General features: G+C 40.6%; 1 protein-coding gene across 2 annotated transcripts in view; it reads left to right on the top strand.

Moving 5' to 3' along the window:
* pcxb (pyruvate carboxylase b) overlaps positions 1–25,346 on the top strand; it is a 327,945-nt gene that overhangs the window by 62,246 nt on the left and 240,353 nt on the right. For both annotated transcript variants that reach the window (XM_028606107.1, XM_028606108.1), the window contains exon 10: positions 5,024–5,142. In XM_028606107.1, the coding sequence (XP_028461908.1) occupies positions 5,024–5,142 (119 nt within the window). The remainder of the gene's footprint in view (positions 1–5,023; positions 5,143–25,346) is intronic.

The following is a 25,346-nucleotide window of genomic DNA, read 5'->3' as shown; positions in this document are numbered from 1 at the left end:
TGTCCTTTTGCTTTAAAGCTATAGTGCGTAGTTTCAGTCCCCCCCTCTCCCCCCATAAGGAAATCTAAGTAATGACAACAACGCTGTCGGTGCACCCACATGACACAAGCCTTCCGTGATCGCGCACCACCCCCACCCCTCATCCACGCAGTTGCTAGTAGCTGAGGAGGACACAGGATTAAAAAGACATGATGGACTCTTCAGAAGAGGTAATTATATTTTATATTTTCTGCGTGGGAAAATCGCCAGACGACACCTTTTTTTTAGACATAGCCATACTGAGAAATTCAGAGTTGTGTGGAGCAGATAGTCTTAATTAGCTTTGTATCAACTTATTTGGCAATGGCTTGAATGTAACGGGCATTCATTAATATTAAAGTTATGCACTAAAGCCTTTAACACAAATTCATTAAGTGTTGCTAATATTAGGATAATGTAAACATGACTAAATCTGAGATTCAACTAAAACTATATACAGAATATGTACTGTATTTAGGTACGAAAGAAGATATCAAATTGCTTGGTGCAGAGTGTACAAGGACAGGCCTTGTATTATGGCCTAACCGACAAGCACCAACTGTTAACAGCTGCTGTTGCTACTGCAAAGGCTACATTCTGTTTTGCGTTCAGAAAAGCTGGAATTCCTTCACAGCTGGAAGGTTTCCACTGCAGTTTCTTGCAGGCTGAGAGTCAGAGTTTTTGCCTTAAAGTAAGGCCACAAACATCCCCATTCAACCTCATATCAGGGACACCGTTTGTACGTTCGACCTATAGAGGTGCTCAGAGTGACTGGGTGGGCCGCTGGGATGAACTAAAGCTACGGAGTCATCTTGAGACTCTACTTGCCTCGTGGTGATTATTATCCTGGAAAAAAATGATTTGACAAGTATGTGGCCGTGAAGGATGCAGTGGTCAGCGGCAGCTTTTCTGGCCCTAATATATTCTAAGAAAACACTCCTCCGTATCCTTTCACTGCCCCTACCTTCCTATTTTGAAAAGGCTCATTATGACAAACCCACAATTTAAGGTTTGCAGAGTTGTACTGCAAGATCAAGCAGAATTCTTATTTCTTTCACCCAATTCTGTTGATAGTGTCCCTGCTGCAGCCTCACCTTGTACAGACAGGAGTGAAATCTGTTGTGTTCTGTGTAGGGCTGGGCACCGTCACTGATTTCCTGAATCAATTTGATTGCGATTCACAAGGTTTCAAATCAATTTTTGATTCGATAACAATTCGATTGGGGACATTTCAGTTGCAAAACTAATTTTGCTTGGATATGAAAGAGATTTTTTTTAATATTTACTTTATGTGGACCGCTTGCTGCTGTACTGAGTTTTCCAGTGGTTTCCTCCACACCTTTTAAGTTCCACAAATGCTGCTCTCGCCTTCAGCATCAACAATGTTTTTTTAGCGTTTAGGGATTACAGGCAGCTTGGTGAGCACACGCTCACAGTGGCCGAAGGAAAAAAAAAAAGACCACTCTGCAATCTGGGTCTTTATGCCGTCTCTACTTTACTCCATCGTGCTGATGAACGATTTCCCTCAACATTTTTCTACTATTGTGAACCCTTTGAGTAATTTTCTGGCACAGTGAGGCGCTGTGGAGCATAGGTGGGGGGGGGGAACACTGCCAAGAGTCCTCATTGAATTTGGTCATCCTGTAATGAGAGAGAGAGGACCCCCCCCATCATTGAAGCTCTCTGCTATTCTTCCCCGATTTACTCCATCTAATCCTCTCTTTCTCTCTGTACGTCTTTGTCCTGTTTCTTCTCTCTCACTGAATACAACCCACAAATGACTGTCCTCACTTGATCCATCCATCTATCTTTAACGCCCTCCATCCATCCGTCTATACTCACCCATTTTTCTCCCACTACTCATGGACTGTTAATACACTTTGTCTCACTCTCTTGCTTTCTCTGCGCCGTACTGTACCAGCGATCTGTCTCTGTCACTTCTTATTCAAAGCCATACACACCATTGTACATTCATCAGTGCTGGGAATCGTTGAAGCACAATCTCGCACACACACTGTGGTCAGCTGCAGGGAGCTGACTGTACATTATGCTTTTGAAATAAAAAATCCTGTTGTATGGTAGGATGCGTGCACCCCGGTGACCTCTTCTTGTGCTAATATAGCCCATTGACTTGTCTGTCACACCTTATAAAACAGCAGCCACTCAGTCTGTTAACAATGGCTGCTACTTCGCTCACTGACTTAGTGTGTGAGAGTGATTGCAATATGGAGTGACACGTATTGGTATGTGTGTGAATTTGTCTGCATAAAGTCTAAGGTGTGTGTGTGTGTTCCACTGCTTACAGTTTATCACTGAGGCCTTGAGTATTAGCTGCATGTGTTTGTCATGTAAGGCTGTACAACACACACACACACACACACACACACACACACACACACACTTGTTTACATTTTGTGTGTTTGTATGTGCCCACCCATGTTAAAATATGTATGTATTTGGGCACACAGTTAGTTTATTAAAGTGTGTGTGTGTGTGTTCTCTATAATGAGTATCTCTGGTAAAACCTGTGGGGAGCTACGGACACCATAAATGGGACTAATCTCTCTGCAGACAAAACTGCCGACTGAGTGTCTCTGAATATTTTTACACAGATGATGTTTAACGAGGTTACAGTGAATATTAATACGTGTTGATTGTGTGTGTGTGTACTCTGCTCCTGATTTTTGTTTAATTTCCTCTTGAGATGAATTTTTCTCACATCTTAATTATACCAGTAATGTGCTTAATAAGAGGCTGACAAGGTCTCTGAGCAGGTGTTGCCTTTCTCGGGTGAAACATTTGTTTACATACCTGTGTTCTGCATAATGGAGTCTTCAGTGTATCCGCATCGCCAACAATTTCTGAGCTTTTTTAGGTTGTTTTTGTGCTTTGTTTAGTTGCCAAAGTCTAATTGCTGCAGTTTTAGCTTCGGGCCATCCCTCTCTTCTCCTCGGCCCATTTGATTGTCTTGACATTTATGCTCGCCAATTGTTGCAAACAAAAAGTGAACCTGAAGGCACTAGGCTGGTTTAACAAGTGAAGACTAAACATGCATTATTTTCTGTTTGAAAAATTGAGTGAAGGAATTGGATCATTCACTTTCCCCCTGGTTTGTTAACCCAGGCTGATCTTCACGAAATGCTCAACACTACAAAGAGGAAGGGAAGGAAACCATAAACAGATAACTGTCTGTTCATCAAGCAGTTTTAGATGGATGTATTCAGAGGTTGGTGGTGCTGTTGCATTTTCTTGGGATTTTCACATCTGTGCCTGCTGGGAAAATTAGTTTGTTTTGCAGCTTGTGTTTTAGACATTTGTTTGCTCTCTAATTTCATTCTGATGTTTATAATAGCAATATTTCCGTCACTTAAAATGGGATACATTTCCTATTATGGCAATTATAGGAATAATCAGTGCATATGGCTGCATTTGATCGGAGGAATTTGAGCTGTTCTGATTGGTTAAATTGGTGAAAATGGTTGGAACACCAATCGGATTGCTTTGCTTAAATCATCCGTACGATTTGTGTAAACCAGCCTAGTCTTGAAATTATAATGATACATTTTATTTATATAGCGTTTATATAGCAATTACACTCTGGCTGCAGCTCCCACTGGGCAAAATTAAACTGGAGCTGAGACGAGCCAAAGTGGAGTTTTGACGGATGAGTATTGAAAGCACTGGTGTTGGTCTTCTAACATGCTAATTTCCTTCACAGTCATCATGTTTTACTCCTAATGTCGACTTTTAACAGAAAAACACCATTCAGTGTGATCCAATCTTGGCAAAGCAAACTAATTACACTCAATAACTTTATATTGAGTTTTTGTTTAACTTAGTCTTCAGAAACTACTGTCATATGCAGGTGTTGCATCAGATTTTTAGTTCCACCAAAACAGCTCTATGGAGGGGGGATGAACAATTTAGAAAAAATCTCTCAATGTTATAGCCATAATTAAAAGTTAAAATGGACATTAAAAGCTACATGGAAATGTCCAGTCATTGGTACATGATGATCATGTATAATTAAAACTGAAAGGAATATACTGAATTGAAAAGAAATCATGTCTGAAGAGGTGGCCAGAGATTAGATTATGCTTTATTGTCATTGTAAAGAATAAGTAATTAAACTAGTCATTTCATTGGTTTAAAAAATATACTATTATTATTTTGCATTTTTAGATGGTACATTTGCACACTGCAGTGCTGACTACAACGAGAACATTTCTGTTCCAGGAAGAAAAGAACCTTTGGCAGACTAAAGGAAAGTCCTACATCAAAGAAGGCTTTTTTGTTTCAAACTAAAAACAAAAATGCATTGAAATATATTGAGTATGTGTTGGGTTTGGGTTAAGTCTGTAAGATGTGGATGTAAGCTCAGAAAAACCTTTTGAGTTGAGATTATTCTGTCACACAGTTTGCCGATCCGTTCAAAAGAAATATTGCCTCATGTTGATGTACAAAAAGTTCCCACGTACCTAAGTGTTAAACAAATTGTGTATCAATCCAACTTTGAGGTGATAGGGTTGTATATAGTGCGTGCAGAGTGACACATGCATTGGTGTGTGTGCTGGTTATCTGTGTGACCCAGTCTTCCTGGTTTCCGCTGTCTGACCTAGTTTAAGGACATGTTATCGTATCTGCCCCAGTAACTGACTGACAAATTCCTGTATATTAATTGAACCCGACACTGATGGTGATTCTGATTGCAATGTGAAAATATGCTTTTTATGAGGACAAGCTTTTATTAAATCCCCCCCTTGATTAATGATGTAATTATTGCTATGCAGGAAAAATGATGAAAAATGCCCTCCTCCCTCTATACAAATAAAACATGAAGCTTACTTTTCCCTGATTTTATGTAGGCACATTTGCATAGAGAGGGGACCGTTTTTTAGTTGTTACTGTTTCGTGCTTGATTAAGATGAGTGAGTGCTCCCTCTCGAGTGTTTACACAACTAACGTCTCGTCATGTTTTATTTATTTTTAATTTTTTTTGCTGCAGGTGGGCTACGAGAACGCAGGGACCGTGGAGTTCCTGGTCGACAGACACGGCAAACACTACTTCATCGAGGTCAACTCTCGACTGCAGGTTGAACACACTGTCACCGAAGAAATCACTGAGTAAGTAGCAGACGTTTGCAGATGGGTTTAGGAAGGTGGGCAGCTGGATGGTTGCTGTTGTCAGTTTGTGTGTGTGTGTGTGTGTGTGTTTGGTAACAGGTGTGCAGCTTCAAGATTAGATGGTTCCCACTCTGAAAAGTTGCTGAAGTAGAGAGAGTGAAGACTGGAGGTAAGGAGGAGGTGTAGGCAGAATCCAGAAGAGTGGAGGCAACTTTAAAGTATGTGAGACAGAAGCACAAAATACAGAAATATGGCACAATGGACAGGGTGAGGAAGGAGGGAGAAGAAGGGATTGATAGAAAGCTGACAAGTACCAAGGGACACGGGTGTAGGGGAGGGAGATTAGGAAGGAGAGGAGAGCACAAACGGGTGGGATCAGTAAAGAGAAAAGCTGAAAGATGAGGTCAGAGTGAGGGCGAGAGACAATAGGAACAAAGGAGAGAGGTGAAAAAGAGACTGAGGATGAGATATAAAGAGCATTCCGCTTGACTGATAACCTGTGAGATGTGCTCAGCTCAAACAACACAGATGGGTCTCAAACTAATACACACATGAGACATAAACGCACAAAAACACACAGGTATATAGGCCCTCTGATCACACCCAGGCCCATACATCTTTGTTCAGCACTGATGTGTGTACCCACAGAAAACTACAATTACGCTAATTCAAATTAGATTTCCTGCATAATTAGCTCAATAAATGAATTAAGCTGACAAACATTAAGCTTCTCACAAATCAGTGCAACTCATATCGGAAGTTATGGGCAGGGGGGCGACAATTGCATGGAAACAAAATGATTTCACCTGTTCCTATGGCAACCAAACGTGACTGACAACTTTGTTAGCTGTACTCTCTGGCTGATTCACTATGCTGCTGTTTGTCTTCTTTCTTTTCTCTTGTCTTTATTTCCACTCACTCAAAGTAGATCTTTATTCAACTTGCTACATTTGCATTACACCCCAGTGAACTAAATCAGCTCTGGGTGTGTGGAAAACCTGTCAGTAAACATAGTCCCGACGATCATTAAGTCAGACAACCGCCACTCAACAAAAAGTCAATGTGGTTTTCCCATACCATTTGTGGTATTTTGAGTGAAACGGTGTCTACTTTTAAGTAAATCCTGTCAGTTAAAATATAGGTACTTTGACTTGATAATGATGATCTGAAAGACTAATGTGATAGCATTATTTGTCATCAATAATTCAGGTCTTTTATTTTTGTTTTTCTTTGTAGGGCTGTAGTTTTTCATGTTTCTCTGGTTTAATAGGATGATGTACACCTGCCACTAAAAGTTTGTGTTCACCCACTTGCTACATGCTTGGTCATGACTCGGAGGTGTCAGTGGTACCAGAGTGGACCTCAGTTAAGGAAACATGTTATTAACTAAATTGTTGGTGGATTAAAGCCCCTTGACACTCTAAAGTGCACCCACACAGGTCACTTAACTTTGGCTGATTAGACATCTTCAACGAAGAAAACGCTCCAGATTTTCCAAAACTTGTCAAGCTTATTTTTTGTTGTATAACTTATCTTTTCTAGAGCTAAGTAAAAAGTCATTCCCCTCAACCATTGCGATGTGCCACAAGGTGTGTCTGAGTTCCAAGAGCAAGCAATGCATCGTTTGGCTTCTAAAAAACAAATATTCAGTAGAGACCTAACATTGTTAGAGGTTGTAAAGCTGTCTGGGTAGAGATTTAGTAAGCATAATTTAGGGCTAAGGGGCACCTCCTCACCAGTGATCTGGCTTGCCAGGTCCAACACCTTCCTCCAAAATGAGAGTATCCGTGAACACTCCCACATACAATGGAATAAAGTTCCTTTTTGGTCATTACATTTGACGCAGGTATCTGGTATCTGGTACGCATAGCGATGCAACTTAGCTGGGGTTATGTATAGTCTACTTATCCACTTATATTGCAATAACTTGGAGTTAGTATTGGATTGGGTTTGAACTAGAGAACATGCTTTTGACCATTCTTCATCTGTAATATTCTCCTGCAAGTCTGTTCTCCACGCATGTAGTAAGTTTTGTGATGGCTCTTTAGACTTACTTACAAACAAATTGTACAGTAATACCTACAGTAAACCTGTCCCCTAGAGTGTAAGAACTTTAGAGTGTAATCTTCCAGAGTGGATCGGGGAGGGAGTTTCAAATAAGTTGCATAACCTTATCTAACAATGAATCATAGTTATTTGTTATTACTTTGTTAATAGTAGGGGGTATCTTGACCCCTAAGTAGGTGAAACCCTTGAGTGAGACCATAAAAGGAGTATGAATTGGAGGATTTAGTCTCTCCTTTTCATCCATAAATAATATTTCAGATTTGGAGTAGTTTATTTTGTATCCTGCAAAGGTGCCAAAGTAGTCTATTAGGTCAAGTAGGGTAGGTAAAGTCTGTTGTAAATTTGAGCAGAACAAAATTACATCGTCAGCATACAGGGCTATACGGTGTTCCCTATCTCCTATCCTTATGCCTTTAAAGTTGGTATTATTACGAATTGCCATGGCAAGTGGCTCAATTGCCAGTGTAAACAGCAGTGGAGACAGGGGGCAGCCCTGTCTCGTTCCCCTGTGCAATTTCTCCTGGTAGTTTTGTTTCTCCTATTATGGTAGGCCATATTTCACCTTTATGATTCCAGAAAGAGTCAGTGGAGCACCTTAGCACATTCCCGTCTTAGCGCCACCCAACTTTTAAGCAGCCTCAGTATCTGAAAACACCTGTGTGGGTTGCGCAAGGGCATTCTGGTGTGTCCGAAGTATGTACATGTACATTCAGAGCTTCTCATAAAAACTCAGTGTAACATGGAGGCCTAAAATATCTTCTATTTTCAAAAAATTTGGAAAGTTTATTTTTGTTTGATATTTTGAACATCTGCATCTATATTCATAGTTTGCATCAGTGTTGTTTTTTTATAGGGTACCTTTACAGCAAAGGCATCTGTATGATGTTCCATCCAAGATATCAACAGATAACTGTTCTTACCGTTTACTGTACAGCTTTAATTCACATGACATAATGTAATCTCTTCCATTCGTTCATTATTTCAGAGTCATAATCTGTTTCTTTACATTCATCTTACTGTATAAAAAATGAAAATGTGCAGAACTCTACTGTGTACTTTTTTAGGAAGCAGTAATGTTGAAATAAGATGGGATATTTAAATCTTATAAATCATGTATTTCATGTCCACACAGTAGCAGATATATCTGCAATGTAAACTTTGCAGAATTGCCTTTCTTTTGAATTACTGTAATCGAATGCATTGTCATATTTAATACATTTAAAAATGAAAAAAGGGCTAAATGTGAGGCTAAAGGATACTGAAGAACTCTGCCAATATTGTACTAATATTTCCATTTAGTTGCAACTCGGCAAGGCTGTCATGCTCGATTTATGTTCTGAGGTGAATATGAGATAGAAAAGATCTTGACTTTCCATTGCTTGTCAATAGATGCCTTTGTACCTCCAGCACCTCTGCCTACCCTCCTTTTGTTCTTTTATAACTCTCCTCCTCCCCTTTTATGTGCTTTTCTTATAGTGAAACAGCTTTTGCACGGACACACATTCAGGTACACACTTACCCTGCTAATAGCGAGACAATAAGATGATAGAAAGTCATTATTACTTATCCCTCCACTCCAGTCTCGCAACAGTTTGTCCCCACACCAGACTCTGTACCTTCGGAGACAGAGCCTTTAGTGTTGCAGTCCCATCCCTCTGGAACACCCTCCCTGCAGATATCCGAAATGCTACATCCCTGGACATTTTAGAAAAACTCCTGAAACACCACCTGTTCACCACAGCCTACAACCTTCTTTAGCTTAGCCACTGTAATTCTGTAAAGTGTCCTTGGGTTTCTTGAAAGGCGCTATATAAATACAAGTTGTTGTTGTTGTTATAATAATAATAATCCTTTGTCCTGCAGAGAAAACCTCATATTACATAGGGAAAGTTGACGTTTTGGGGGTAGGGTAGCGTTAGGGTTATGGTTGCATGAAACAACACATAATGTTAATTCATTTGCACAGCTGTCCTTTCAGGCTGATGTTTTTTTGCTCTTGTTTTTGTGTTAGAAACGGACTGTTACTAATAGACTTGTGAGCAAGGTATTTTTCATAACGAGTTGTGAAACTCCATTTTTTAACTTGCCATTCATTCCCCAACTCTCCTCACACAGTTTTATCACTTTCATCTCTCCTGTCTAATTCCCTTTTCATCAATCCTTCCCTGTTCCATTTGCTAGCTTTCTCCAACCTGACTGCAGTTAAGCCTTGACTTCTTTGTCTTTTATCTTCATTAATTCTCTCTGTCTTTGCCATTCTCTTTTTCTCCTCTTTCCTGTCTCACAAACACCTCAATTCCCACATTTTTTTTTGTATGTATATGCATCTCTACCCGCTGCCATGTCAGGAAGTCCACTTAAAAAAAATATATATTTTTGGGGATTTTCCGCCTTTAATTTGACAGGACAGCTAGGTGAGAAAGGGGGAAGACGTGCAGGAAATCGTCACAGGTCGGATTTGAACCCTGGACCTCTGCGTCGAGGCACAAACCTCTCAGTATATGTGCGCCTGCTCTACCCATTGATCCAACCCGGCCACAGGAAGCCCACTTTTTAGTTGTCTGAGTAACTGGATTCAAAATAACAGCCTCTCCAGCACTCCCTTAACTTGTTGTTCATTCCTCAATCCTTCTCTTAGCCCTGCTTTATTTGTTTGAGATCTTTTCGTTTAGCGTTTGTTTTTAACTCTCCCTCTCCCCCTTGCTGTGAATGTGTAGTGTATTGTTACTCTGGGTAGGGCGATGTCTGTGGGTCAGTCGGTTGGTCCACCACTTTGGTCTATAGTGGAATATATTGACATCTTTGATTCATTCAAAAGCAGTTTGGAGCATTTGATGAATCCTTATGATTTTGGAGATCCCCTGACTTTTTCTCTAGCGCCACAAGCAGGTTGCCATTTTTGACTCTGAGTGAAACGTCTGGACCACTATTGGATCGACTCAACCCAAGCTTTGGACTTGTTGATCTTGAGTTGAGACTTGACTTGGGACGTTTTAGCCAAGACTTGAGACTTACTTGTGACTTTGTTCTACCTCACAGTGCAGGCAGAATTGATGATAAATGCAAAGGGCAGTGACCAGATGTAATTATCCACATGAGCTATCCAGATGCAGGTCGCAAGTTGGCAGCACCTGTAAACGGGCTCTTAGCCTTGCTTTCCCCTCAATTAGAGGCTCGCTGGAACAGATTCCTTCACTTTGATGTGTGTGTCTGTGTCTGCTTGGTATGCACTTTGAACTAACTGTTACTAATAGGATGCTATCTGTAGTGAGGGTCAGCGTAGCACACACTCGGGTATCAAAGTCCCCACTCTTTCTCTCTCTCTCTCCTTAATCCTTCCCCTCTTCCTTCCTTCCCACCCATTCAACCTCATCCCTCATTCCTCCTTCAGGTTCTCCCCTTCATCGGTCTGTCCTCATCTGACTCACCACATCCGTCTCTCCACCTCTGTCCATTTATTCACCCTTGCACTTCTCTTTCTCTTCCTCGCGCCATTGCCTCCTGTTCGGTCTCCCCCTTTCCCTCTGCCATCCTTTCAGCCCTGTCGGTTTCTCCCTCCGTGTGTCAACCGCTCACTCTGTAAAGGTGGAAGACAAAATGACAAAAACCTGAAAGAAGGCCTTTGAAGACTTTGAGGTAATTTAATTACATTTGCCAAGGCAGCTACACAGGAAAGCCAATGAGTTGAAACCTTGATCTATTTGCCTTGATTAGCTGCTATGTCAGTGACAAGGGGTTATGATAATGCCATATTACAAAGAGTTGGACCGTTTCTGGATATTTAAAGTCAATAGTGTGACAACATGGGTCCTAAAACATAATGATAATGATATATTCAGTTTTTTTTTATTTGTAATCAAAGTGTGACGAGCAAAAATGTTTTGCTCATAAAAGAATATAATGTAATGCACAAAGGACATGGAGTAGCTGCTTAGAGCTTTACAAAATAAAAAATCTTAATGATAATCTAAGAGCTCTGGGAGCTCTTAGGATAACCAAAGACTACACGCTTTCCCATTCAAGTGAATGAGAAAGCGTGTCCAAACTTTTGACTGGTACTGTATATTGTGCATGCTGTAGAAAATGTGGACACAGCCACACATTTCCCTCCTGCGCATGATTATGAGACACTATGTGATCAGAGCTGACAGCCAGTCTCTTCAGATGAACTTTGGTATAAGACATATTGACAGACCCGAGACTCATGGCAATACAACCAGACCCTAACCAAACAAGAGTCTGCTGTCTGATACCAGGAGCTGGGTGGACCTATGAATGATTTCTTTTGTATTTCTGTACTGCAATTTGTAGTTCCTTATCGGCTGACATACACCAATAGTGAATAGTAAAATTTATTTGTATAGCACATTTCACAGATAAAAATCACAAAGTGCATCACAACAAATGGATGGATATACAACATTTATACATTACAATACATAATCAAAATAAACAGAAATACAGTCAAGACACATAAATCCGGCCTAACCACCCTATAGTCCATTTAAACGCCTCTTTAAAAAGAAGAGTTTTCAATACTGACAAATCTGTCATAATGATGCTGATGTGGTCGAGCTTTAATTCCAAATACAAACTGCTTTTTCCAAAGAGGAACAGCAGTTAATAGTCTGAACTTACCACCCCAAACTTAGACAAAACCATCTCAACCTTTTTTATTTTTTTATTTCCCATATGTCCTCCCAACTTTCCCTCCTCTTCCTCTCCCCCTGCCACCGTCCTTCACTGGTACCGTTTCTTCTTCCTCTGCCACGCTTCCTCCTCCACCTTCTCTCCATATTGCTTTGTGTGTTAGTTATCATATCTTTTGCTTTCCTACAGCTTGACAAGGTGGTATCTTTTTGACTGAGAAGACATCCTCTCACTTTTCAGTGCTTCCTTTGCTTCTGCCTCTGGTAATGGGTGCAGATTCAAGTGTCAGTGAGGAGGCGGAATACCACAATCTATGATCAGAATGAATGCACACACACACACACACACACACACACACACACACACACACACACACACACACACACACACTCTCACTCTCTCATTCACAGATGCATACAAAAATACGCCCCCGTATTCAAAATGTTGATGTCCAAAGGCACAAAAAAAAAACATTGCACAGGGAGGAACATTATTCGAATACCTAATCATCCGTCTTCTAGCCTTACTGAATTCTTGCACAATAGAGTCAATTCTGTCTGAATGTGTATGCACCAGACACAATGTGGGATACATGTAAGATATATTTTGTCTGGGAGGCATACCCTGTGTGTGAGGGGGAGATGCTTGTGTATGAGACACTCGACTGTCTGAAAGGGAGAAGTGTGAGTGTTTGTGTGAGACAGGGAGACCGCCTCTGCATTCAAATCCAGCTCTGCCTTTGAACTTCTCCTCAAGGTTCAATTTGTTCATAATTTAGCTATAAACGATCTTTCCTTTGTGCGTCGAGTGTGTCTCTCTCAGTGGCAGCGTGAATTCAGCGTGTGTGTGCGCGCTGATGTCAAGGGAGTTGCACATTTTGTTAGATTGGTGGACAGGAGTCCTTTTAGATCCTAAAGTGATGTAATTATACCCCCAGGCTGTGTGTGTGTGTGTGTGTGTGTGTGTGTGTGTGTGTGTGTGTGTGTGTCTTTATGTTGACCAGTGTTTCCCTTAGGATTTTGTTCCAGCAGCAATGCTGAAGTGTGTGCGTTTTATTTTGCGTTGTACACAGTTGTTTGAGGTCAAGATTACATTTATAAAATGGTTCAAGGCATCTTGCCTCTTCTCCTCTATCCCTACTTTCCTGTTTTACCTGTCGTCCTGTCTAATAATGGAATATATGAAGTGTAGCGCTTGATTAAGCAACCTTCAAAAATGAAATCAAACAACTCTTGCTAGGCATTTTGGAGCCAGTGTGGATCACTTTACTGGCTGTGTCTCAATTGTTTTTGTGAGTAACCAACTTGGGTACTCCAGCTATATAATTTAATGTTACTACACAAATGTTGAAATGACATAAAATGCCCATCCCTAGTAGCCGTGATAAATTAGCCTGAAGCTAATGCTTACCTGTTCAGGAGGAAAGTAGTCAACTCTGCATCCTTTTGGGCTCTAAGCTGTCTCCATCTTTCAAATACATTTCAAATATTTACCCGGGATTTGTTAGGTCTCTGGTCACGCAACTGTTAAAAACATGCAGTTTTTTTTAGTTTGGGTAGAATCTATGTCCATCAATCCCATTCGTTTGTTTGCTGCTTTCATGGCTGTACTGAGGTTACAGCTGTAGCACGCTGGGTTTACGTTTCTACAGGTATATCTGGCAACCCGGCCTGGCTGTCAAACTGGGCAGTTGATGATAACACACAGGCCAAAACACAAACAGAAATTCCATCACGGAAGGGAAATTTCAAAAAGAGAAAATACTGGCATTAGCATTGTTAGAAAAGATATTATTTCAACTTAACATGTTTCCTTAATATGTGATGATGCATTGGGGTCATTTTTGGATTTATTACTGTAAATATATTACATATCGGACCTTTAAGCATTACAAAAATGAGTTTTGCTAGTGTTTTGCAAAGAGTTTAATTGTGAATGTGTGTTAAATCCAAATTATTATTTGCAAGGCTTTCCACAATATTTCCTCAAAAACATTTAAAAAAAGTAACAAGTCAACCACGTTAACATTTTCTTTTCCTCAAAGTCTATTCATTTCTCAGGGAGTGCTTACGCCCATTCTGTGCCTCGCCCCATTGAGCTCCATCGATTCAAATCTTAGAAAACAACTTCTATACTTGCACCTACCTAAACCATGTCTCACCTTTTAATACCTCAAATTATTTGATTTATGGAGCTTTTTGGGAACACAGTAAGCACTGGCTGTTAGGTTTAATGTGGACAAAAAGCTGCTGAAGAACATTCCTACTACTTTTAGCTACTATAGCTGCACAGACGTGTGGTTACTGACAAATACAAGAAGGTTCAATGTAGCAATTTGGCTGCAATAATCTCAAACAACTGTGCAAGACTGCTGGGTGTGCTCCCCATTCCTTTGACAGTGTTCCACCAAACAACAAAAGCAAAGGCTCTCTCAGCTAACTGGCATGTCCAAAAAAAGGATTTGGCTTAGGATTTTGTCAAATCCATACCCTCCAGAAAACCTAGGCATTGTACCTTTAATACCGCATACACTTAATACAGCACAGTATAGAAGGTAAATGTTTGCACGCTTTTCTGCTGATATGGGATATCGGGCATATGCTGAGCTGTAATAGATTTGCGTGCAGTTGTGTGTACTATATTTCAAATGACAGTGACATGATTTATTTCAAAGTGTTTTTATTGTTTTAAATGTACATAACACAAACAAACCAACATACATTCTCTTATGTCATACAATGCATCCCCATCCACAAACCTAATACTTTATACATTATCTCACACATCCCCTTTCGTCGCAGATTGGCATCCAAGGTTGGTACAAATACTGAGAATGCAGACAGAACAAAGAAAAAGGAAAAAAAGGAGGAGAGATGAGAACATACATTTTTAATCTAAGGAATTAGCATCAAATGCATTTTCATAATAATCCAAGAAAGGTTTCCATACATTCTGAAACCTTTCTGCTGAGTTTTGAACTGTAGTTCTTAACTTTTCAAGCTGGAGGAAGGACATAGTTTCGCACACCCAACGTGAGTGTTTTGGGGGAGAGGAAGATTTCCAATTTGTAAGAATTAGTCGGCGGGCTAACAGCGTAGAAAATGCTATTAATTGAGATTGGCCTCTTGAGACCCCAGCCTTACTGTGTACCACCCAAAATATTGCGATGGTAGGATCTGGATCAATATTCTTTTTACAAATGTAGGTGAATGTATTAAATATCTCAGACCAGAATGTGCCTATGCTTGGGCATGACCAGAACATGTGAGCCAGAGAGGCAGGGCCTTGATGACAGCGCATACAGTTGGGATCCACATTAGGATATATTTTGGCCAATTTGGTCCTAGAGAGGTGCAGGTGATTAAATACTTTGATTTGTATCAACCTGTGCCTAACACAGATAGACGATGTGTATATTTTATGTATAGCTCTTTGCCAAATTTCATCCGTCAATTCTGTGTTTAGATCCTCCTCCCATTGGACCTTAAGAGGCAGAAGAGATGGGCATTTCATGGCCTGAATAGCCGTATACAGCTGGGAGACACCACCCGAGAGATGGGGCTTGACCGTCAGACAATGATCAAGAGGACTGATATTTGGTTTTAAGGGGAATGAACGAAACTGGGAACGGACAAAATCGCGGACCTGAAGATACCTAAAAAAATGTGTTTTTGGTAAACTTAATTTATTAACCAAATGGTCAAAAGAAGCAAACGTGCCATCTACGAAAAGACCTCCCACACCGTTTATGCCTTTTCTAGCCCAGGTGAGAAAGGCCGTGTCTAAAAGCGATGGCTTGAAAAGAAAGTTTGACAGTGACATGATTTACTAACATACCCAGTATTGGATATCAGCAATATAATTTGACTGACAAGGGGTTAAGAAGACAGATAAGTAAGTTTCTGGATTGAAGCCATGACATTTTGTGCAGCATTTTTATTTCAGCGGCTGTTTGTTTCCATTCTTGGCACGGGAAAAAAAATTCCTTTAAAGCGGCTTTTAACCCACAGGAAAAGACAATAAAAACTCCACTACGGCAAGATAGTAATAAATAACATGTTCCCATAGACAATCAGCCTTGTATTGAAAACAAAACCTCTAAGGTCATTAAACAAACTGCACCTAATCCATCATAGAGAGGCTGGGTGACAGTGACTGGCCGATGCTCATTTTAACAGAAATCCAATAACATGCAGAGAGTGTATTGACAGACTGAACTGTGATCTGCATTCGCACCACGGCACAATAAAACGGTCATTCTGAAGTGCAGATAAGTAGCCTGTTCATGCTCACGTTTGAATCACTTCAGGTTAAGGGCTTCACATTGACAACCAGTAGTGATTGTTTTAACGCTGCAATATTGATCGTCTACAGTAAATGGCAATATTTTAAATGAACTGCATAAAATCCATCATAGTGAAGGCTGATCACACTGAATGCATCAATACAATATATCAATTTTTGTTTACAGTAGAATGGTAAATGTCTAATTCTAATTTGTTTTATAAAAAAGTCATCCCAGTTTTTGTTTTAGTGATGCCAAGCAAACGCCCTCAATCCACTACTGCACAGTGTAAGTGAGGAGTACAATTTGGACTTGATATTATCTAATACTTCACTTTTTAATACTGTGCTTTTTGCTGGTTAGGATAAAAAATGCTATCTTTACAACCTTGATATGAGGCAGCTAAGTGCCTGCCGTGTGTGTGTGTGTGTGTGTGTGTGTGTGTGTGTGTGTGTGTGTGTGTGTGTGTGTGTGTGTGTGTGTGTGTGTGTGTGTGTGTGTGTGTGTGTGTGTGTGTGTGTGTGTGTGTGTGTGTGTGTGTGTGTGTGTCAGTTGTTTTAGAGAGATGCCTTCATTGCAACTAGATGAGCAGATAAAGCTGCTATAAAGTCTCGTGTTTTTGGAGGCGCTGCACCATGATTGTGATTGTCCTTAAAATGGAAAATGAGCATTCAGGCTTTTGTTTTGACAATACTGCAGACAAAAAGAGAATTGGATAGTGTGCATATATACATATTTCGATGTGTGTCAGAGAAACATAGTTTTTGGTATCGGTGCATCTATGTGTGCATGAAAGAGTGCAACACTCATTTTCTTTAGTTTGTGGATGTGTGTGCGTGCACATGCATTAATATGTCCGTGGTTGAGAGAAAATGTGTGTGCTGCAGCTGGTTATTTGTCTGTTTAGGCTCGCTAATTAGTCTTAAATGACCACTCTCCATCTTCATCAGGCGGAGAAAGAGTGACAGAGAGGGAGCAGGAGTGAGAAAGACGGAAAGAAACAATGCCTCGCATTAATTGACAGAGGGTCTTACAAACGAGGGGTGAAATGGAGAGAGGGAAGCGACATGAGGTGAATTGAAAGAAGAGCTTTGCGACCCAGAGCTGCTGTAGGAATAAAAGCACAGCAGCCTGCTGGACCAAAGTTTAAAGCCTGCGTCGGCTAGATAGGTTTGAGTCTATAGGGGGTTCCTGCATTAATACATTCGCTGTGACACCATTCGAGGTGATGCATTGTAATGCCTTTTCTCTATCCTTCAATTTGTCATAGAGCCTCTTTCTTTGTTCTTTCTGCTTGTCTTTGTAATTCTTCCTTTTATTCCATACCGTTCAGTCTTTCTTTCTTATTCTTTCTTTCCTTTCATTCCCTCCTCGTCGAACGTTGGATGTAGCAGCCAGCATCTCCAGCTCTCTGCTCTTGGCTTTGATTTTCTTTTATGAACGTGGGAGTTGGAGTTGCTGCCACATCAGCAATTATTCCCCCTCTCCTCCCTCTCCAGTTTTCCCAACAATTTCACACTTGTTTCTTGGCACAGTAATGTAGAAAAAGATGTTCAAGAAAAGGTCAACTCTATATAATTATACACTTAACAATTTACACACTAAAAACTACTTGCATGCCTGCGTCTCCTCCACACATTCTTTCCATTTTATTGTTTCTGCATCCTGCTCTTTCATCACTTTCTTCTTCTGCTTATCCTCTCTTAACCTCTCTCCTCCTCCTCCTCTCTGCTCATCTGGACTTTCCCCCCTTATATTTTATATATTTATTTTGCTCATGGCTTCAATCTGTTATCCCACTCCTCCCTCTCCCTCCTTTGCCTCTTCCCCCTCTTCCTTCCTCCTCTCTGTATGCTCCTGTTCAGTCTTCCTCAACCCCACAAAACACATTACGGAAGTAAATAATCTGCAACTTCTCGTGTGTGTGTGTGTGTGTGTGTGTGTGTGTGTGTGTGTGTGTGTGTGTGTGTGTGTGTGTGTGTGTGTGTGTGTGTGTGTGTGTGTGTGTGTGTGTGTGTGTGTGTGTGTGTGTGTGTGTGTGTGTGTGTGTGTGTGTGTGTGTGTGTGTGTGTGTCCATCAAATAGCCATTGACAAGGAAATCCTGCTGAGCTGCATAGATGACATGCTTGGACGCTCAGTAATAAGCTAGATAATGGTTATAATAATTGTAAGTGTGTATGCATGTGTTTGATTACCTGAATCAGCCTTTATATTACAGTATGCTTTGATGTTTGTGTATAAATTCCAATGAATGTGTCCGTAAGCACCGCAGTATACATCTGAATCCAGCATTAAGCTATTTTGTGTTTGTGTGTATTAGTGTACACCCAAGCATTTGTATTTGTGTGTGCGCACACACTTGGAGGAGTTTTGTTTGGTTTTGTGAGCACGTCATAAAATAATTTTAAGGTGATTATAATTGTGCAGCGAAGCGTACAGTGAGTGATTGAGAAGTAAGCAGATGAATAAGAATGAGGGATGTGTGTGTGTTTTGTGTGTGTCTGTCCAGACACCAGGGGAGAATCTAATTTGTGTGCGTGTTTGTAAGGCGGAGAGAGTGAGTGTTGAGGCCATTTATGATAATGAGATGGAAGGATGCTTATCATGATTATAATCACAGCCGTCATTGTTTCTGGTTGTATGGAATTTTATTTTATGTGCACGTCCAAACTTTGACTCTCTTCTTCTTTTTAATTTGACAATTTAAGCATTTATCAGTACAATAAGATCCAGCATAAGCAGATAGGGACAATCTCCTCATTTATGAATGGAGATAATTGTTAGTCGTCATTTGCAGGGACGCAAAGACAACATAATGCAAAAAGCTACAAAACAATGTCACTGATTTAACCCTTTGATCATTAGGCCTTTTTTGCTATTGTTTTAACTCCCTTTATTGAAAGGCTGTAGGCAGTCACCACAGATCTTATTGTAGCTAGACATTTCAGAATAAGTTAAACTGCTTAGAAGTTCCATCAATTTGCCTGTGATGGCATATGCTAGGACAGCTTTTCTGGAAAAAAAAAAGGTTTTCCACAGGTTTTTAACTCACCACAGATATCTGTATATAAATGGAAAGAGGAGAGTGTAAGTGTTCCAGAGATATAAACTAGAACAAATGTTGGTGGGACATGTCAAAACTTCTTTTTGCAAGTAGTAGCTCTGTGAGACTGTACTTAGGCACAGTGTTGCTTTGAGCTAAATGCTAACATCGACATGCTAACATGCTAACAATGACAATGCTAACAGACTGATGTTAAGCAGGTATACAGTAATGTTTACCAAGTTCTCGATCTAGTTTACTACTAAATCCCACTGCTGGTGGCCCTACAGAAAAAAAGTGTTTGCTGTGGTCATTGGATGAGTTCAAAAGAAAATGGTGTTCATGGGCCATGTAGTTGCTGAATCGGTCTTCATTTCGGATCGACAAAGGCCAGTTTCAAAGATTTCCGTCAGCTTTTGAGAGGTGCCGAGCCGGCCGTTCCTCATTTGCATAAAGTTGGTTGGATTCAACTTCATGCAAATGAGGAGAGGGTGACTCGACGCCCGCTTCAAAGTCCACGCGACGCTACCAGAATGCATTGCACGGCTGCTCCCATAGAAATGAATGGGAAGCTGGGAAATGACGCGGACATTGTACACGTACTATGAGAGGGAGACAGCGGCCTTCTAACGCTGGGTTTTACAGGCAACTTTTTACAACTGCACCTCCGCTACCGCTATGCAAAAGTGAACTCAGTCAGCTTTGGCGAACAGGCAGGGGATCTTCTATGCTAATTTACAGGTCCAAGCCAGACTCCTCTTCAAAGCCATATGTATTAATAAAACAACCAGGTTGGACTCTTGTCTACTGGCTGCTGCTCTGCACTTGTGACCGATATCATGAGAAATCTTGTCACACTTTAATCTCGCGAGATCTCGCCACTCCTCTGGTGTCAGGTTCTGCCGCACCTATGTATCGGCCCAAATTCCTGGTGTTCTGTGGTTTTGTCCTGTGTCCTTTCCCCTGCGTAGATGGTATTAATAATGTTATAGAATGTGTTCATATGGCGATGACCTTTTTTCTGTTGAGATTTTGTATGAATTAATGTTTCCTGTCCACCATATCATGTGATCCTGACAGGACTTCACACCCCTACAAGACTAACACCATTTAAACCCAAGGCTGGAATTAATGGAGTCCTAATTTGCATAAATTACCATGACCTAAATGATGAATTAAACTGTAATTTCCATACGTTCCGTCAAGTAATCCCCTTCGGATTCCTCCTAAGCCTTTTCCGCAGGCTTGGGCCTGCCGAGCCAAGTTGTATCAAAGATTTGATGTAAACCAGAGGATTCAGCATCAAAAGGTGGTGGATCATGGGTAAGTCCCTGGGACGGACATGCATGCGGGGATAGCAGCAGCAGCAGCAGCAGCAGCCGAGAGGGGGATACTTTAGTCTTCTCACATGCTAAAAACAGAGGAAGTGTCTGCTGCTTTTTATTTTTATTTTTTTGGCTTCAAATGTCAAGTTTGCCTCCAAAGAGGAGTAGCAAAAGCTGCTTGGATCTAGCTGCGGACTTGCTAATTAGGATGTCAGTTTCATTTCTGATTGTGCAGTCATGCACCACAAGGGATTCGCCAGGCACTGATCCACTTTGCATGACATACTGTTCATTGGACCCACTGCAGCCTGCGAAAAGGTGCTGGAGCACTGCCTGTTTGAACCGACCAATCGCAGGTCATGTTTGTCAATATTGTTAGCTTGTCACTCCCCACACAGCGACTGGCAGACTGGATGTCGAGTGCCACTGCTTGCATTCAAATGATTCAACAGCCTTTTAGTCAGTGAGATGTGAGTGGAATATAATGGGGCAAAATGACATGAAAATCCCTACCAGCTAGACGTAAAAGAAGCTTTGCCACTTTGCCTAGGCTGTCTCACAGGCAGCAGGCCTACCTGTCGGTGTATCACGCTGGGAACCCTGTCGAGGAGATCATTCTGTTTAAAAAGGCTTGCACATAAATTGTCTTGTGTGCCTCTCTATCTGCCTGCCTGTGTTGAGAGAGACTCTCACATGCTATCACGAGTACTATACATTTATACATCAAAGACTCATCTGTGGTCTGCTCACAGCATTGGGTTTAATTAGGACGGTGTCCTGCTGGGCTTTGGTATATGAAGAGGAAGACCCAGTGTCTCCATCCCGCTGCACACTCATATAGTTATGTTGCATGCTTCATTTGTCTAAAACCTGTAAATGAAAATCCCAGCAATGAGGATAGCTGCAGATGCTGTACAGCGAGATGTATGTTAATGTATCACTGTTTGTTTGCATTTATAAGTAGTCATTTGCACAGGTCTCTGAATGCATCAGTGTGTGCAAGCCTAAGTCCTTTTCCCTGCAAATACTTGTGCAGAATTACAGAGAAATACGCTCTGGGAGTGGAGGTCGTGATGCCAACACTGTATTACAAATAAGGCTGGTGATATTCTAGATTTTGTTATTAACAAATCCCATGAAAATAAGTCCTGTGAGAAAACTGTAGAATAACACAATATTTCAACAGTGCTGTTAGACCTCATCAAACATTCAGGATTTACAGGAACAGTTTTTTCTTCATATTTCAGATTGATGTCTTTTGTATTTTGCAGTTACAAAATGTGTAATTACAAACACATGCGTGATTGCAAATTATTGTAGTGAATACAATCTTTACAAATGAACATGACTTGTGTTTAATTGTTTTCCTACAGTGCATTAAAATGAGTACGCTTTATTTTTATTGTAACAGTTTCCATGTTGAGCCAACATCTCCTTCTTATCCCCTTTCATGTTTCTCCTTTTGTCTATCCTCACTCTTCTCTTATACTGCCCTGCTCTGTCTTCCTAGTTACTCTTCTTTCTACAGAATTTGTCTTACCCCCCTCTTCTTACTTAATTTATAAAGTTTTGTCATACAAATACTGTGCGCACACACTGAGGCAAATTCTCTTTAGTTATCTGTAGCAAGGCTGAACGGAGTTATCTCTTTGCCTATTTGCTCTTTCTTTGTTTTCTTTCTCTCACATTCTTCCTCTCTGTTAATACTGCACCCCCCATTCCATTTCTTTCTCTTTCAGTGGCTACTCCTTCCTCATCGTTGCCTCCATTTTATTCCACCACAGCTCATATTTTACACTTATCATATTATCTGGTCTGTGACACATAGGCTTGTGTCATTATGTGTGTATTTATCTCCATGGGTGTATTTCTGTGTGCATGTTGTGTGTTTCCATGTGTTATGTGTGTGCTACTTGTTGGATAACTTTCTGTGGATGTGCCAAATGTGCAGTGTGGTTGCTGATGCATTTTTAACTACATGTGTACTTATGTGTGTGCGGATGGACCAATCTATGATTGTGTGTGGGGGCTTATTTATCTGGCTTCCCCTTCTCTTTCTCTCTCTATTTGTGACTTCCACTGTGCAATTTTCCGAATGAGAGAACTTGGATTGCATTTTATCTGGCCTATATGGGCTTTTGCATTTATTTTTTTGGTTTGTGTGTGTCTACTGGTGTGCATTTGCGTGTTTTGTTGAGCTGCTGTGTGTGGACCTTCTAGCGGACCCCTCAATAAATGTCCTCCTTTCAATTAAAATCTTGATTTAAATGGCACGACCCTCTAACTGAGCTGTAGTTTAGTTGATTTTTTTTGGGCCAGTGGAAAAATGACCAATTGGTAATTTTTTTTAATTAAGTTCTGCATGATTGCTGCAGTTTATTTCAAAACGTTTACCTTGTTTTTCCTAAATTTGAACAAATTATTAAACATCTTTTAGGTTTTTTTTCGAGGCAGACGAATCCCCGAGTAGCAAAAACAATTAGGTTCCTGAGTTTGAACATTGCAGTTGATTAACAGCCACCATAATTAGCAAATTAATAATGTAATAAAAACAATCCTTTCAGTCCTTGAAGTGGTAGGATTTGTTCAAGTACAGTACACACATCTACAGTAGATGATAGCCTATTGTCCAAGGTCCCAGGAATAACACATGAATGCTGTTACACGGTGGGCTTTTGCTTTAAGATACAGTACCTGGAATACACAGATAAGAGTGAAGCACAGAGTATACTAATACATGTTTAAGTGTTGTGTAGGTGTGTGAGGTGTTATTCAGGGTTCGTTGGGGCTTCTGGGAACTGAGAGTTGGCTGTTTAGCCTTCTGGCTGTGTTTTGGGCCCAAAGCAAAACCTGTGATTAGAAGAGCCCACGTGAGAAACTCAATGTTTTTGCACACTGTAGACTCATGTCAGTTTTCCACTTTTACCATGCACCACCTTATCAAAATACCACGTTTTAAAAAGGGTATGTTTGGATTAGGGTTGGGTAAAAGAATCACGATACCAGTACCAATGCTAGTACCCTTAAAGTGATACCGATACAATAGAGTACCCTTTTTTGATACCCTTTTATTTCTACTTCATTATATACCCATTATGTGAATGAAGGCTCAGCATGCTGAACTGCCAAGTCCGTCAAATACACGGCGGCAATCACATGTTACATTAAATCGAAGAACGCTCGCAGTGATAGGCTGTGAGCAAAACCATACAAATAATGATTTTGTTCTAGGTACAAAAAGTATCTACTGCAGGAGAAGTTTCAATACTACTCTGTATTGAGTATTGATACCCAGCCCTAGTGTGGATGCAGTTTTGTTATTTAAAGTTAATCAGATGAGTTCATGGGTCTGTGGCCATGTTTAATTTCGAACCAGGTTCTGAATCAGGAACACCAACAAAGTTGAGTCAATACCGAGCTATGGAGACAGACATCCGGTCAATATCTAAGTTTAATCAACCAGCGTGGTGTCTTTGAACGCACCACAGCACATCAATTTTACCCATCAATCTAGACCCGCGGGAGAGCACTCACTCATAGTGGATTCCAAGAAGGCCTTGGAACATGGTGCACTGCAACTAGAGACACACGTCAAATGTAAAAGAGTGAATCACACAGGTCAACTCGGGTGTTTTGAAAGTCGATAGTGAAGACACTGCTGATATGTACATTATGTGCTAAATATGAACACATGGCTGTCAAATTTAAGCGTGAAATAATTGTCGATTCGTTGATTATTAGATTGACAGAAAAGTATTGCACAGTTGAAATAATTGATTAATCCAGGGGTGGCCAACCATGTGCCATACAGAGCAGCTGAAGCAGGTTTTTCGTTCCAACTCTCTTCAGCAGCAGGTCATTTTACTCATGAGTTCCTACCCCTCTACTTAAAGGAGTGCTATTCAGCAGGCGGAGTCTTTGGTTGGAATGAGAACCTCCAGACAATGAGCATTGATTATGACTATGAATAACTATTGGTTGTGCTCCTGCATGATATGTCTGTTAGAAGCAGTGAAAAGAATGGACTGAATGGTGGCGATGCTTCAATGACTAGAATAAAAAAGATGAATATTTTTTATTCCTTATAGTAACACAATGCTTTTATAATATGTAATTAATAGATATACTATCAAAAGAGTGCAGTTAGGATCATGTTTTTAGACCGTGTTTTCATTGTGTACTGACATTTGTATCATTGGAAATGCGGTACGCATTTGCACTGTAATTATTTCCTCTTCTCTATCTGTTCTGTATTTAATTTCTCTCTCTCTCTCTCTCTCTCTCCCCCGTCTGTCTTTCTCTTTGTCCTCTTATCTGTATGCTCTGTCTGTCTCCTTTTGGCCTTTTATCATCTCGTTCCTCGCTGCCTTCTGGACGCCGGAGTAATTTTGCATTCCTCTCCTCACTCTTCCATCTGCTTCATAACAAGGAAAGCAGGATTTAATTAATAGGCTGATAGTGAGGCCTGAGAAAATAGGGGAGAAAGCAAGCTGAAAAGGAGAGGAAATCTAATCGGATAGGATCTTGTTTGTGTGTGTGTGCGCGTGTGCGTCGGTCTGCTGGGGTTGTGTGTGTGTCGTCCATATTTTCCACTGCTTTTTTGCCTTGCCCTTCCACTTATGCACTCTTGACCGTTTGTCTTCCGTTTGATTCTGTTTACCACAACAATTCTTTAAACATATACTTAACTCTGCCCATTTTCTAGCTTAATCTGGGAAACAGTTAATCAGCCTCTTAAGCATCCTATTCTCTCATCTCTTCTTTCATCCATCCTTTTTCTTTCCCATTCAGAGTTTTTGTTCCTCATGTTGATAAATTGTGATTAATATTCCC

This window comes from Perca flavescens, chromosome 19 (assembly GCF_004354835.1).
Source record: "Perca flavescens isolate YP-PL-M2 chromosome 19, PFLA_1.0, whole genome shotgun sequence".
Taxonomy (NCBI): Eukaryota; Metazoa; Chordata; class Actinopteri; order Perciformes; family Percidae; genus Perca; species Perca flavescens.
Note: the sequence above shows the minus strand (reverse complement) of the source record. Positions and strands in the feature narration are given on the sequence as shown.